General features: G+C 36.2%; 1 protein-coding gene across 2 annotated transcripts in view; it reads left to right on the top strand.

Annotated features, from left to right (window-relative positions):
• Positions 1-12366, top strand: part of LOC102749517 (phospholipid-transporting ATPase VA-like) — an 80128-nt gene that overhangs the window by 36279 nt on the left and 31483 nt on the right. The window contains exon 2 of one of the 2 annotated variants that reach the window (XM_081831482.1): positions 10969-12140. The exons of the other annotated variant lie outside the window; for it this stretch is intronic. Within the exon in view, the coding sequence (XP_081687608.1) occupies positions 10969-10993 (25 nt within the window). The 3' untranslated portion in view covers positions 10994-12140. Of the gene's footprint in view, positions 1-10968; positions 12141-12366 lie in introns of those variants that run through there. 2 annotated transcript variants of the gene reach the window in all.

Genomic DNA, 12366 nt, shown 5'->3' with positions numbered 1-12366 from the left:
CTTCACTCCACCATTTGCATTGACAACCTAAACATAGGATCTTAAAAATATTTTCTTAAAATTTGTTAAAATGTAAGAATGTTAAAAATATAAGAAAGATTTTTTTCAATTATTAAGTTTAGCAAAATTATCTTTTCTCTCTGAAAGTAGGAAGCGTTAACTATAAATTTCAGGCTCATATGCAAATAAGTTTGCCTTATAGCAAATTATTGGCAACTGGTGAGTGTGAGCAAACTATGATCCCTGCTTTTGTAAATGCAATTCTGTTGTAATACAGCATACTGTTTGTTTACATATTGTCTATGGCTGTTTTGTGCTACAGTGGCAGAGTTGAGTTGATGCAGAAGAGAGCTATGGCCTGGAATGTTTACTCACTCTTAGGCCCCTTACAAAAAAGGTTTGCCAACCTCAGGAATATAGTAAAGTTAAGTAGCTAGATTAAATTAATTTTTTTTCTTTTCTTCTTCTTTTTTTCTTTTGTTATAGTGATGTATTGGGAAAGGTGTTAAAGTCTGCTTATTCCTTTGTGTATTTTCAAAACCCTGTCAAGAATTCATTAGAATGAATTCATTAGAATATTTTGGTTGTGAGCAATGTTATGCTATGGAAATTTTTTGCTTGCCTTATATAAATTGAAGATTGATGATGTTGAATTAATGCAAGTGATGCTTTTGTGCTCTGAATAAATTGTGTAGTAATTACCTTGGCAAATCTTGTACTTATAAACAGTTTGGTCCAGCATTTAAAATACAATATTATGAATTTCTGACTACAAGAAGGAAGTATACCTGTTAAGGGCACTAACCCTACAAAAGGGTATCTGGAGAAAGTCCTCAAGCTTTCAGTGACCAGCTGTTTGAACTTGTGCAGGTAACTTTGCCTTGCTGGCTTCAGTTTTGTCCTCTGTTAAATGAGTATAATGCAATTCTTCTAAAAATGCTTTGTGAAAATTAGGTTATGTATTTGAAAATATCACATAAACTATAAGAACTAAACAATCATCTATGTCATTATTACTAATATAGATATTAATATATAATAGAGATGCAGAAGAGACTTTTTTTTTTCTTTTGCTAATGCATACCATTGAAGCTAGAATTTTTTTTAAGGTAGTAAGCTCTCCATTAACGTAAGAGCCTATTAGGCCTTTCCAAACTTAAATTACAATTTCTCTTTACCTTTTGAGGTTTCTAAATTTAAAAGTCCACTAAAATATGTAAAAAAAAAAAAAATGAGCTTTTTCAGTGGTGCCTGGGTGGCTCAGTTGGTTAAGCATCTGCCTTTGGCTCAGGTCATGATCTCAGGGTCCTGGGATCTAGCCCCACGTGGTGCTCCTTGCTCAGTGGGGAGCCTGCTTGTCCTTCTGCCCCTCCCCTGGCTTGTGCTCTCTCTCTCTCAAAAATGAGTTTTTTCCTTAACTGGTTAGCTTATGAAAGGTTGCATATTGCAGGGGCATCAGGGGTTCTTTTTTAGATTAAATGGTTCATAACTTAATGAAGGTAAAATTTACAACCTTAGATGGAAATCTAATGTAAGAAAGACATTATGTATATCCAGATTTGTTTTTATTTTAGGTTAGAATTAGCAGTTCAGTTTGGCTTAAATTTTGGTTTACCACAGTTAAACATTTAAACATTTATTCTGCTGTGAATTGGCAATGCACTGCCATGTGTAAGGTATAAAAGGAGAGAGGAAATTGTTATATGTAAGATAATCTTCCCTACTGACATTATTTTCTAAGATGTAGGTTCTGTGTGTGTGTGAGAGAGTACATAAGTTGGTATGCCTTTAGAGTGAAATGGACCTGAAATTTGGCTCCAGCTCTCTTTAAAGGCTAATTAATTTGAGCATGATACTTAAAGCTCATGTTCTTCTGTGAAATGGTAATATAACCTCCCTTATAGCCTTGTTGTGAGTTATGCAAAGGCACAGGTCCTTGTGACAAGCCTGGTCAGCATAGAAGGAAAAAACATAAGCCAGATAAATAAAATTCACATGCTGTCCCCAAAATCACATAGCCAGGTTGAAATTATAATACTGAAATAAACATAAATTATTATGTACCACTGATTGTATTTTGAGAAGTACTGCATAACAATTTAGCATCATACAATACATATTTGTTAATAACATTTATTATGATTCTAAAATGTATAGGTTAACTATAGATCATTTGGAACATATAGAAAGAAAAAAATAACAATCATGTGTAACCTTTTCTGCCACTCAGATATTTTTAACATCCTGATATATCTACAGTTTTGTATCCCATGTTGGTCTCATCATTATTATGTTTCCTATGTCATGAAATATTCTGAAAATGTATGATTTTTAAGGACTACAAAGTTTCTAAAGATTGTCACCATTTACTTCATTGTTCATTTTTGAAGTGGTCGTACATCGTTGTGCACACTTTCTGTTGGTTATTACCTCTGGATATATTGCTCTAGGGCTCCTATGGCTTGTGGACAAAGCCCTTTCTTCTTTTTAATTTTTTAAAGATTTATTTATTAGAGGGAAGGGAGGCAGAGTGAGAGGGAAGAAGAATCTCAAGCAGACTCCCTGCAGACATGGGACTCAATCTCACGACCCTGAGATCATGACCTGAGCCAAAATTAAGAGTCTGACACTTAACCGCTTAACCAACTGAGCCACCCCAGCACCCGCAAAGCCCTTTTCAGTATCAGATGCCACGATTGAAATGCTTGCCCACATAGGCCTCCTGCTCAGGCTGCACCAAAAGACAGGCAAAAATGGCATCTTCTTGCTTTTAATTTGTGTCTCTTTGACGGCTTGTAAGATTGCAAATTATTTCCTTAAGGTTACAAGCTATATGTATTTCTTGTTTTTAAATCACCTCTTTCTTTGCTAGTTTAAAAAAAAAAGTGCTTATTTTTCATTAAATTTATAAGATATATAGATATCCCATCATATAAATTAATTTTTATCTGGTGTATATGTTGCAAATATTTTTCGCACTTAATTATTACGTTCCATTTCTTTTAGGGTGAAATTTTTGACACATAAAGGTTGAAAACTTTAATGTAGTCAAACCTATCAATCCTTAGCTTTTGTTATACCTTTTTAACTTAAAAAGTTCTTCCAAACCCTGAAATATGCAAATAGTCACCATATTCATTTCTGTTTTTTAAGATTTTATGTCTTAATTTCTCTCAAAGTTTTACAGTCCCCTGCGTATAATAAATTTTTCCAAGAAGGATATATTGAATTCTCTCTTCCTCACCAATTTAAAATCCTACTTTTATTGTATTAATTTTTAAAATCTTCTTACTTCAAACCACTGATCTTATCTTGTGCATTACATTGCACATTTATAAACATTTTAATGTGTCATGGTGAAAAAGCACTCCACTTCAATAGTTTTCTTGGGTATTTTCACCTATTTATTTTTCTATATAAATATTAGAAATATTTTCAAACTACCCTCTCCCTTCCCCCAAAAAAGTCCCTTTGTAGTTTTGGTTGGGATTGCTCTCATATAAGGAGAATCAACATTGATAAGGTGTAGAGTATTTCCATTTAGGGCAGTGGTGGGTGGGTCTTTGTATTAACCAAGCTTCTTTTTAAGTCACTCAGAAAGCAGTGTTGTCTTGTCCATTTGGATTCTCTACATTAATTTTTTAAAAATATTTATTTATTTATTTTAGAGGGGGGGAGGGGCAGAGGAGAGAGAGTATTAAGCAGACTCTGTGCTGAACGCAGAGCCTGAGGTGGGGCTCGAGATCACCACCTGAGCCAAAACCAAGAGTCAGACATTTAACCACTGCTCCACCCAGGCGCCCCTCTGCACATTAATTTATAAATTTATTTCTTTACATATCTAATTTTTGTGCTATTGTGAATGGATTGCCTTCCCTGGACAAGCTTCCTCCCCCAGGTTTTTGAAATAGTGTGTGTCAGTGCATAACTATGTTACTTACAGTTGTATCTGGCTATTTTGTTGAAGTTTTTGATTGTGATCTTGGAAGTTTTATCCTATATATTTATTACCATATTCATTTAATGTTTTTTGTTTAAAAATATTTGCTTAGTATTAATTTGCTGTCTTTAAAAAATATTTTCTCATATATTTGTCCTGTATTTCTCCACATCAAAAAATTCTCATTGGTTTCAGTTTCCCTTAAGTGTTATCTCCCATAAAGACCAAATATTTTGAGGTACCTGGCTGGCTCAGTTAGTGGAGCATGTGACTCTTGATCTCGAAGTCATGAGTTTGAACCCCACACTGGGCATGGATCCCACTTAAAAAAAGTTTTTAAAAAAGGAGTGGGGCACCTGGGTGGCTCAGTCGGTTAAGCGGCTGCATCTTGGTTTTGGCTCAGGGGTCATGATCTCTCTGTCGTGTGATAGAGCCCTGCATCCAGCTCTGCACAGCTCAGAGTCTGCTTCAGATTCTCTCTCCCTCTGCCCCTCCCCCTGTTCTCTCTCTTTCTCTCAAATAAATAAAATCTTTAAAAAAAAGAGCAAATATTTTTCTTTTTGTATGTTGTTTGCATAAAAATAAAGTTAAATTGGCAATGTAAAATTATCCCTACAGTTCATTTTAATGGGATTTAAGATCAAATAAATAATGGTATAAATTAATTGTATTTTTCTGTGTGGCTTTTTACATTTGTGACTTTATCTCACAGTTATTTCAAACAAATTGCATGAAAATTCAGTTTACTAGAATATTAAAACTAGTTTCTTGTGAAAAGCAATAATGAGTATCTTTTGTATATTACCAAAAAGAATGCACGTTTACAAGCCACATTTTGCGTTATCATCATCATAGCATTTCATTGCATATAATTCTTCAAATTCTTTAGTACTCTTCATCTTTGAGAGAGCCCTATGTTGTCTTGTTTCCATTTTGGAGATAAGAAATCTGACCCCGAAAAAGGTTAAATAACGTGTACCCAGCTGGATCTGCATCTATTAAGAGTTGAACTGATTGTTGAACCTCATAGTCACTTTTTACTGACAGCCACCGGTGTCCTCCTGCCTATAATCTGATTGGACAAGGTTTGGAGAAAAGAGAGTGAGCAGTTTATGTTTATGTACATTTGGGCAGTTGCCCTCACTTGAGGACATTATCTTATCAATCATTCTTAGACTCTTGTAAGATGAAGTATGTTATATGAAATTAAGTTCCCCAAGTGAATAAATAGTATTTTCATTTTAATCATCTTCATACTATCAAAACTGGAAGTTCATCTATTAAACTGATATATTTAGATACAGGTTTTACTTTCCCATGGGATACAGACTGTTAAAAGAAAGTGGAAAAATTACATTGTAAATAATCCATTACATAAACTAGTGAAAGTGTAAAATTTGGGCAGAATTTTTTTTCCTACACATTATCAAATTTAGGATAGGGACCTACCCTTTTGTAGCCCAAAGTATAAGCTACAACAGGAATTCTTACCCATTCTTTCAGCAGGCTTCTCTCTGTAAGCCTCTCGTCTCCCTAATGAGGAAAGTAATACTTTAAATATGGAGATCTTGTATCTTTTTAATTTGCAGATAGGTCAGACCTCAGAAATTCATATGTATAAAACAAAAAAAAACCCACATTTTTTCTTATTTTTTAATTTCTTGCAGTATTATACTGTCTCAAAACTGTAGTGCAATGGCTGAGAGAGAGGGAGAGAGATGTCCAAAACCTTTAGCATGGTTGACTGTTATCTTTTAAAGTGCTATTAAAGTCCTGGCCATATTTTGGAAATATTAAACAAATTTATACTCTACAAAAAGTACACAGAATTCTATATTTCATAGATTTTTAATATGACTATCACTTAACAGAAATCTGCATTTTTAACTTATGTAAAACCGATCAAAATTGGTTGGCACAGTCAGAAAGAAAAAACTTTGAGTTCATTTGGTTTTCCATATTTTTATACTTTTGCTTTAAAAGCAAAGCCAGAAAAGCAATGTAAAATTTGTCATTTTATTCATCATAACTTTCATTGTTCTGCAAGTTCTATTTATCAACTTCAAGCAGTTTAATTTCTAAATTCTAAATATTACTGATATTAAAAATAATGTAATGGGAATATCACACTTTTAGGAATAGTTTTAATTTCTTGTAAGTTAATTATTACAGGTATTCTAGATCCCTACCATGGAAATTTCTGGTTAAAAAAGATTTAAGTAATTTTCCTCACTTTTTAAAAACTCTTTCCTAAGACATAATTGTCAGATTAATTCTCACATTATCAGCCTGGAATTCTAAAGATAAAATTTCCTTACATTTGCAAGAGTTGGAACTAAGATAACAAACCACTTTGAACCATAAAGGTATCACCCTATTAAAGCAAAAATGCATCATTCTAAGCAAGGAAGCTAGTTGCTTGGTTAAGGTTAACATACCCTCTAGAACTGCTAATAAGTAAAACCAGTCTTTTGTTTGAACATTTCCAACACAATCTCATTTTCTTGGGGAAAGTTGCTTTTCACATGTGAAGAAAATACAATCATTTAAGAAAAGCTTAATAAAATGTTTTTGCAGAATTCATTTCTGAGTTTGGTTTTAGCCCATGTAATAAACATTGAGAATTGGAAGAGCCCTAAGGTTCTTTGCCTTCTAAGATTCTGCAATTTGAAGAACATCTGCTGTTAAATAGCAAAAGTGATACATTGAAGTTTTCTACCTTCTTACTGCCTGGCCACTTCTGGCTTTGGAAGTGGGAAGCCTGTGGGAGCTGGGGAGGAAAGCTCTCAGAGAGGGTGTGTGCATCCAGAGGTGCAGGCCAAGTCGAGCAGGCACCCATGTACATGGGTCCTGTATGGCTGTAGAAGCCAGCTCAGCCCCAAGAGATGCCCCTTGTTCCCATGGAGTTGCAGTGTTGGCTGGGTTTCACAATAAGCTAGACACGGAGATTTTTATAAATGTCTTTTTATAAGCCTCTTTTTTTCAACTGAGGGCAGAGGTTATGGTGGACCACTGGTTTGGGATCTCAACACTCCCATGGAACGGACTATCTATCCACTCTCTAGGTACTATTTTAGAAGAGTTCAAAATAGAACCTTGAGACAGAGAGCCACAGTTCCCACTTTATGCAGTGAGAATGCATTTATAAAACATACTTAGAAAAAAATCAGAAAACAGGCCCAGAGTGTGTGAGTGGCCAGGCTGTCGCCACAGTGTTTTGGCTCTGTTACCTCCCTGCTCCCCCTCCCTAGAATGCCACACAGATTTCTCCTATTTTGGAATTTGAGGTTATGTTAATCATTTTGAGCACTGATCATTTGAACTGATCAATAATCTCAACTGATTAGATTGATTGAGCAGGCTTCTGTTTTGATTTTCATTTTTGTTTTGATAGAGTATACCAGCATGGGTTTTATGGAATTTAACCTGAGTGCCTAGTAGTTTTGATGTAAGCTTGGTAGAGGATGCAAGGGGTGGAGGGAGTTCAGTTTAATCAAGCTGATTTTAACAACAACAGGAAGTTCAATTGTAATATCTTTTTTCTTGAAAGGACTTTCTAGTCTCTTGAGAGAACCTTTGTCCATACATATTCTTCACAATCCAGATGGATATTTCATGTTTAGAAGGTATACACCGTACACAGAAAGTGCAAATATTTGTGCATTTTCCCATTAATTTTTAAACATTGGTTCCAGACTCTGACACACTTTAGAATTCAAGACTCTATGGCTGACTCTACCTTTCTCATCTCTCTCTGCTCAAATTTGGAAATGTAAAAGGTTTTTCTCTTTTTATATACAAAATGAGTTCCCAAATCACTGATAGTTCCACGGGAAATCCAAAGTAGCCTCATTTAAATGTAAAAAGGCTCATTCATTTATCTTTAGAAGTTAACGGACTCCCATCTGCCCAGCTTTAGGACTGTGGAAACCTACAGGGATCCCAAGGAAACATGTATTTTCCAGAGCAACTTTAAAGAAACACAAGACAACAAGGCCCCAGTCAGCATGGATAGTGCTGAAGAAAAGGGCAAATGAGGATTTGGACTCCAGACCCAAAGATGTCATCGGTGACACCAGGCACCATCTCTGTTTCTGGGGCCCCTCGTGGCTTTCTTACTTATGCATGATTTCCATCTGCCGGAAGGGTTTCCATTTACTTTCCCAGAGTACAGGTCTGCCTGGGATGAATTCTGTTCATTTTTCTGAGTCTGAAAAAGTTTTCGTTTCTCCTTTGTTTTCAAAATTTATTTTCCCTAGGTGTATAGTTACAGATGGACAGTTTTTTCTTTCAGTACTTTAAAGGTGTTGTTCCCCTGTCCTTTTGCTTCATTGTCCTTATGCTTCATTGTTTCCAATGAAAGGTTTATCGTTCTTTGCTTTGCTTTTGTGGAGCTAATGAATCTTTTCTTGTTTTTGTGGTCTGTCATTGATTTTAAGCAGTTTGAAAAGGAGGAGCCTGGGTGTCATTTTTTTCTCGTTTCTTGTGCTTGGGGTTTATTGAGTGTTTTGGGAATCTGTGCTGTATAGTTTTCATTAAATTTGGAAATTTTTGGTCATTATTTACAGGTACATTAGATTACTAGAAGTTGTCCCACAGCTTACTGATGCTCTTCTCATTCTAACCACCCATCTTTTTTTTTTTTAGGATTTATTTATTTGGGAGAGAGTGAGCGTACTCATGTGGGGGGAGGGGCAGAGCGAGAGGGAAAGAGAGAAATCTCAAGCAGACTCCCCGCTGAGCACTGAGCTCAGTCCCAGGACCTGAGATCATGACCTGAGCCAAAATCAAGAGTCAGAAGCTCAACCAACTGAGCCACCCAGGCGACCCCTAACCCCCCATCCTTTTTTTTTTTTAAATCTGTGTTTCATTTTAGATAGTTTCTATTGCTGTGTGTTCAAGTTCCCTAATTTTTTTTTTTTTCTTTTCTGATGTGTAATCTGCCATTAATCCCATCCAGTGGGTTTTTTATCTCAGACTTTGTAGTTTTCAACTCTGGAAGTTTGATTTGGGTCTTTATTTTTTTTAATCTTTTGTGTAGCTTCTTGAACACATGGATTACAGTTATCACAACTATCTTAATGTCTTATTTATTTTATCTGTGTCATTTCTGGATCTGTTTGTACTGATTGGTTTGTATCCTTATTATTGGTTATATTTTCCAGTTTCTTTGCATGCCTGGTAATTTTTTATTAGAGGTTGAGCGTTTTGAATTTCAAGGTGTGGGACATTTTTATGTTCCTATAAATGTTCTTTTTTTAATTGAAGAATAATTTATGTATAATATTGTATTAGTTGCAGGTACACAGCATAGTGAATATGTATACTATGAAATGGTCACCACAATAAGTCTAATTACCATCTACACTATACAAAATTGTTATGTGAATGTAGTCCCTGTGCTATACACTACATCCCGTCTTATTTATTTAACTGGATGATTGTACCTTTAAAACCCTTTTATCCATTTTGTCATTTCCTCTGCCCCTCTTCTCTCTGTATCTATGAATCAGTTTCTGTTTTCTTTTGTGTTTGTTTTATTTTTTAGATTACACCTGTAAGTGAAATCTTACAGTATTTTTCTTTCTCTGTTTGACTTATTTCACTTAGCATAATGCCCTCGTGGTTCATCCATGTTCTCCCAAATGGCAAGATCTCATTTTTTTATGGCTGAGTAATAGTCCATAGTATATATATATATAATGGAATAGTATTAGGTGGAAATTCATCTATCAGTGGGCATTTGGGTTGCCTTCACATCTTGGCTATTGTAATTAATGCTGCAGTGACCATAGGGGTGCATATATCTTTTGGAATTGGTGCCTTTGTTTTGTTTTGTTTTTTTAAGATTTATTTATTTATTTTAGAGGGGGGAGGGGCAGAGGGAGAGAATCTCAGGCAGACTCCCCACTGAGCATGGAGCCTGACATGGGGCTCCATCTCACAACCCTGAGATCCTGACCTGAGCTGAAACCAAGAGTCCGACACTTAACCAACTGAGCCACCCAGGTGCCCCAGTGTTTTTGTTTTCTTCACATAAATACCTAGATCATATGGTGGTTCTATATTTAACTTTTTGAAGAACCTCCATACTATTTTCCATAGTGGCTATACCAATTTATATTCTTATCAGCAGTGCATTCTCTTTTCTCTACATCCTCTCCAACAATTGTTATTTATTGTCTTTTTTTTTTTTTAAAGATTTTATTTATTTGAGACAGAATGAGAGAGAGAGAGAGAGCACATGAGAGGGGAGAGGGTCAGAGGGAGAAGCAGACTCCCCGCCGAGCAGGGAGCCCGATGCGGGACTCGATCCAGGGACTCCAGGATCATGACCTGAGCTGAAGGCAGTCGCTTAACCGACTGAACCACCCAGGCGCCCCTATTGTCTTTTTCATACTGGCCATTCTGACAGGTATGAGGTGATATTGCATCATGGGTTTTTCTTTTTCTAAGTTTTATTTATTTAAATAATCTCTACACTCAATATGAGGCTCTAAATTCACAACCCCAAGATCAAGAGTCACACAAGACTGAGCCAGTCAGGTGCCCCTCTCATTGTGGTTTTGATTTCTGTTTACCTGATGATTAGTGATGCTGAGCATCTTTTCATGTCTATTGGTGATTTGTATGTCTTCTTTGAAAAAAATGTCTTTTCAGATCCTCTGCCCATTTTTAAATCAGGCTCTTTTTTTTTTTTTTTTTGATACTGAGTTTTATGAGTTCTTTATATATTTTGGATGTTAATTCCTATAAATGTTCTTGAGTTTTGTTCTCAGTGTAGTAAAATTACTTAGAAACAATTTAGTCTTGTAGAGCCTTACCTGTATGTAACCTTTGTGGGGCAGGAGCAGAGCAGTCTTCCATCTATGGCTCATTTTCTCTCTACTACTGAGAATAATACCCATCAGATTACTCTGCCTGGTGTCCTTTGAGTTCAGAGATTTTCTACCCTGGCCAGTGACAGCGAGGACTATTCCTGCACCTCTGTGAACTCCAACCATCTTCCCTTTGCTTTTTTTTTTCAGGTGGCTCTTTCCTGGCCTTGGATAGTTTCCTCACATGCAGCACTGATCAAGTCTCAGCTGAGAACTCAAGGGGGACCCTCTGCTGCCCTCCATTGTGCTTTCTCTCAATTTTCCCCATCCAGTGGGTTGTTTTTTGTTTTTTTTTAATCTCAGACTTTGTAGTTTTCAACTCTGGAAGTTTGATTTGGGTCTTTATTTTTTTAAATCTTTTGTGTAGCTTCTTGAACACATGGATTACAGTTATCACAACTGGACAGCTCTCCCCTATCTGGCACTCTGCCCTGCAAACTGCAGCTTTCTTGGCTTCTCTGGACCCTCAGCTCCATCCCCTCTACTTAGAGAGACCTTGTTCCCTGTCCCATCTGCAGCCCAGCAACTTTCTCCAGACAATATAGTGGGGCAGGTGTGAGGCTCACCTTGTTTATTCCCCTCTCCTTCGGTCCTTGTGGTCCAGTGTTGGAAAACCATTTTTTAAAAATGTATTTTGTTCCAGTTTCTTACTTGTTTCACAGAGGAAGGTAAACCCTGTACCTTTATTCCATCTTGGTCAGAAGTGGGAATTTGCGGTTATTTTTGAAAATGGAATTATAGTTTCTCGAAAAATCTTCTCTAAAAATGCAACTCAGAGATTAATCATGTGTTTTGCTGCCTTTCTATAGTCAAGAGAGAATAATAGTACAAGGTTTCAGAATAGTGTATTCCCCTGTGTTCAAAGAAAAATAAAGACAGCCCAGTACCAAAAAAACAAAAAATAGCTTGTTTTAATTTAAAGTGGAACAAAATGAGTATTTTTTCCCCTACGTTTAAGTCAGGTTGATCGTAGATAAATTAAAGGGCTTTGATATCATCAGCAAAGCATTCTTGCCAGCCCAGGGACAAATGCAAGTGTTCTTGGAAGAGGTTTGTGGGTGTGCTTCGGGCGTCCTTGTTATTTTCCCTCGCTTTGAATGAAAAAAGAAACTTATTTATTTTTGTAGTAATGTTTCCTCAAAGTGATTGTGTAGCAACGGGTAGAACATAACACTCTACATTACAAAGCAGAAACAAATAGAGCTTTGTAGTCAGTACAGGGTATGATATCCAAGCTACAAAAGTGTTCTTTTAATATTTCTTTTTTTAAAATTTTTTATTGTTATGTTAATCACCATACATTAAATGCTGTAAGAATCTGAGTGAGGTTCCTGTTTCCTGACTTGTTATTTTTTTTTTTTTTAAAGATTTTATTTATTTATTTGAGACAGAGAGAATGAGAGACAGAGAGCATGAGAGGGAGGAGGGTCAGAGGGAGAAGCAGACTCCCTGCCGAGCAGGGAGCCCGATGCGGGACTCGATCCCCGGACTCCAGGATCATGACCTGAGCCGAAGGCAGTCGCTTAACCAACTGAGCCACCCAGGCGC

Source organism: Leptonychotes weddellii, chromosome 9, assembly GCF_054177405.1.
Source record: "Leptonychotes weddellii isolate Sample4059 chromosome 9, ASM5417740v2, whole genome shotgun sequence".
NCBI lineage: Eukaryota > Metazoa > Chordata > Mammalia > Carnivora > Phocidae > Leptonychotes > Leptonychotes weddellii.
This window is presented reverse-complemented; position numbering and strand designations above follow the sequence as displayed.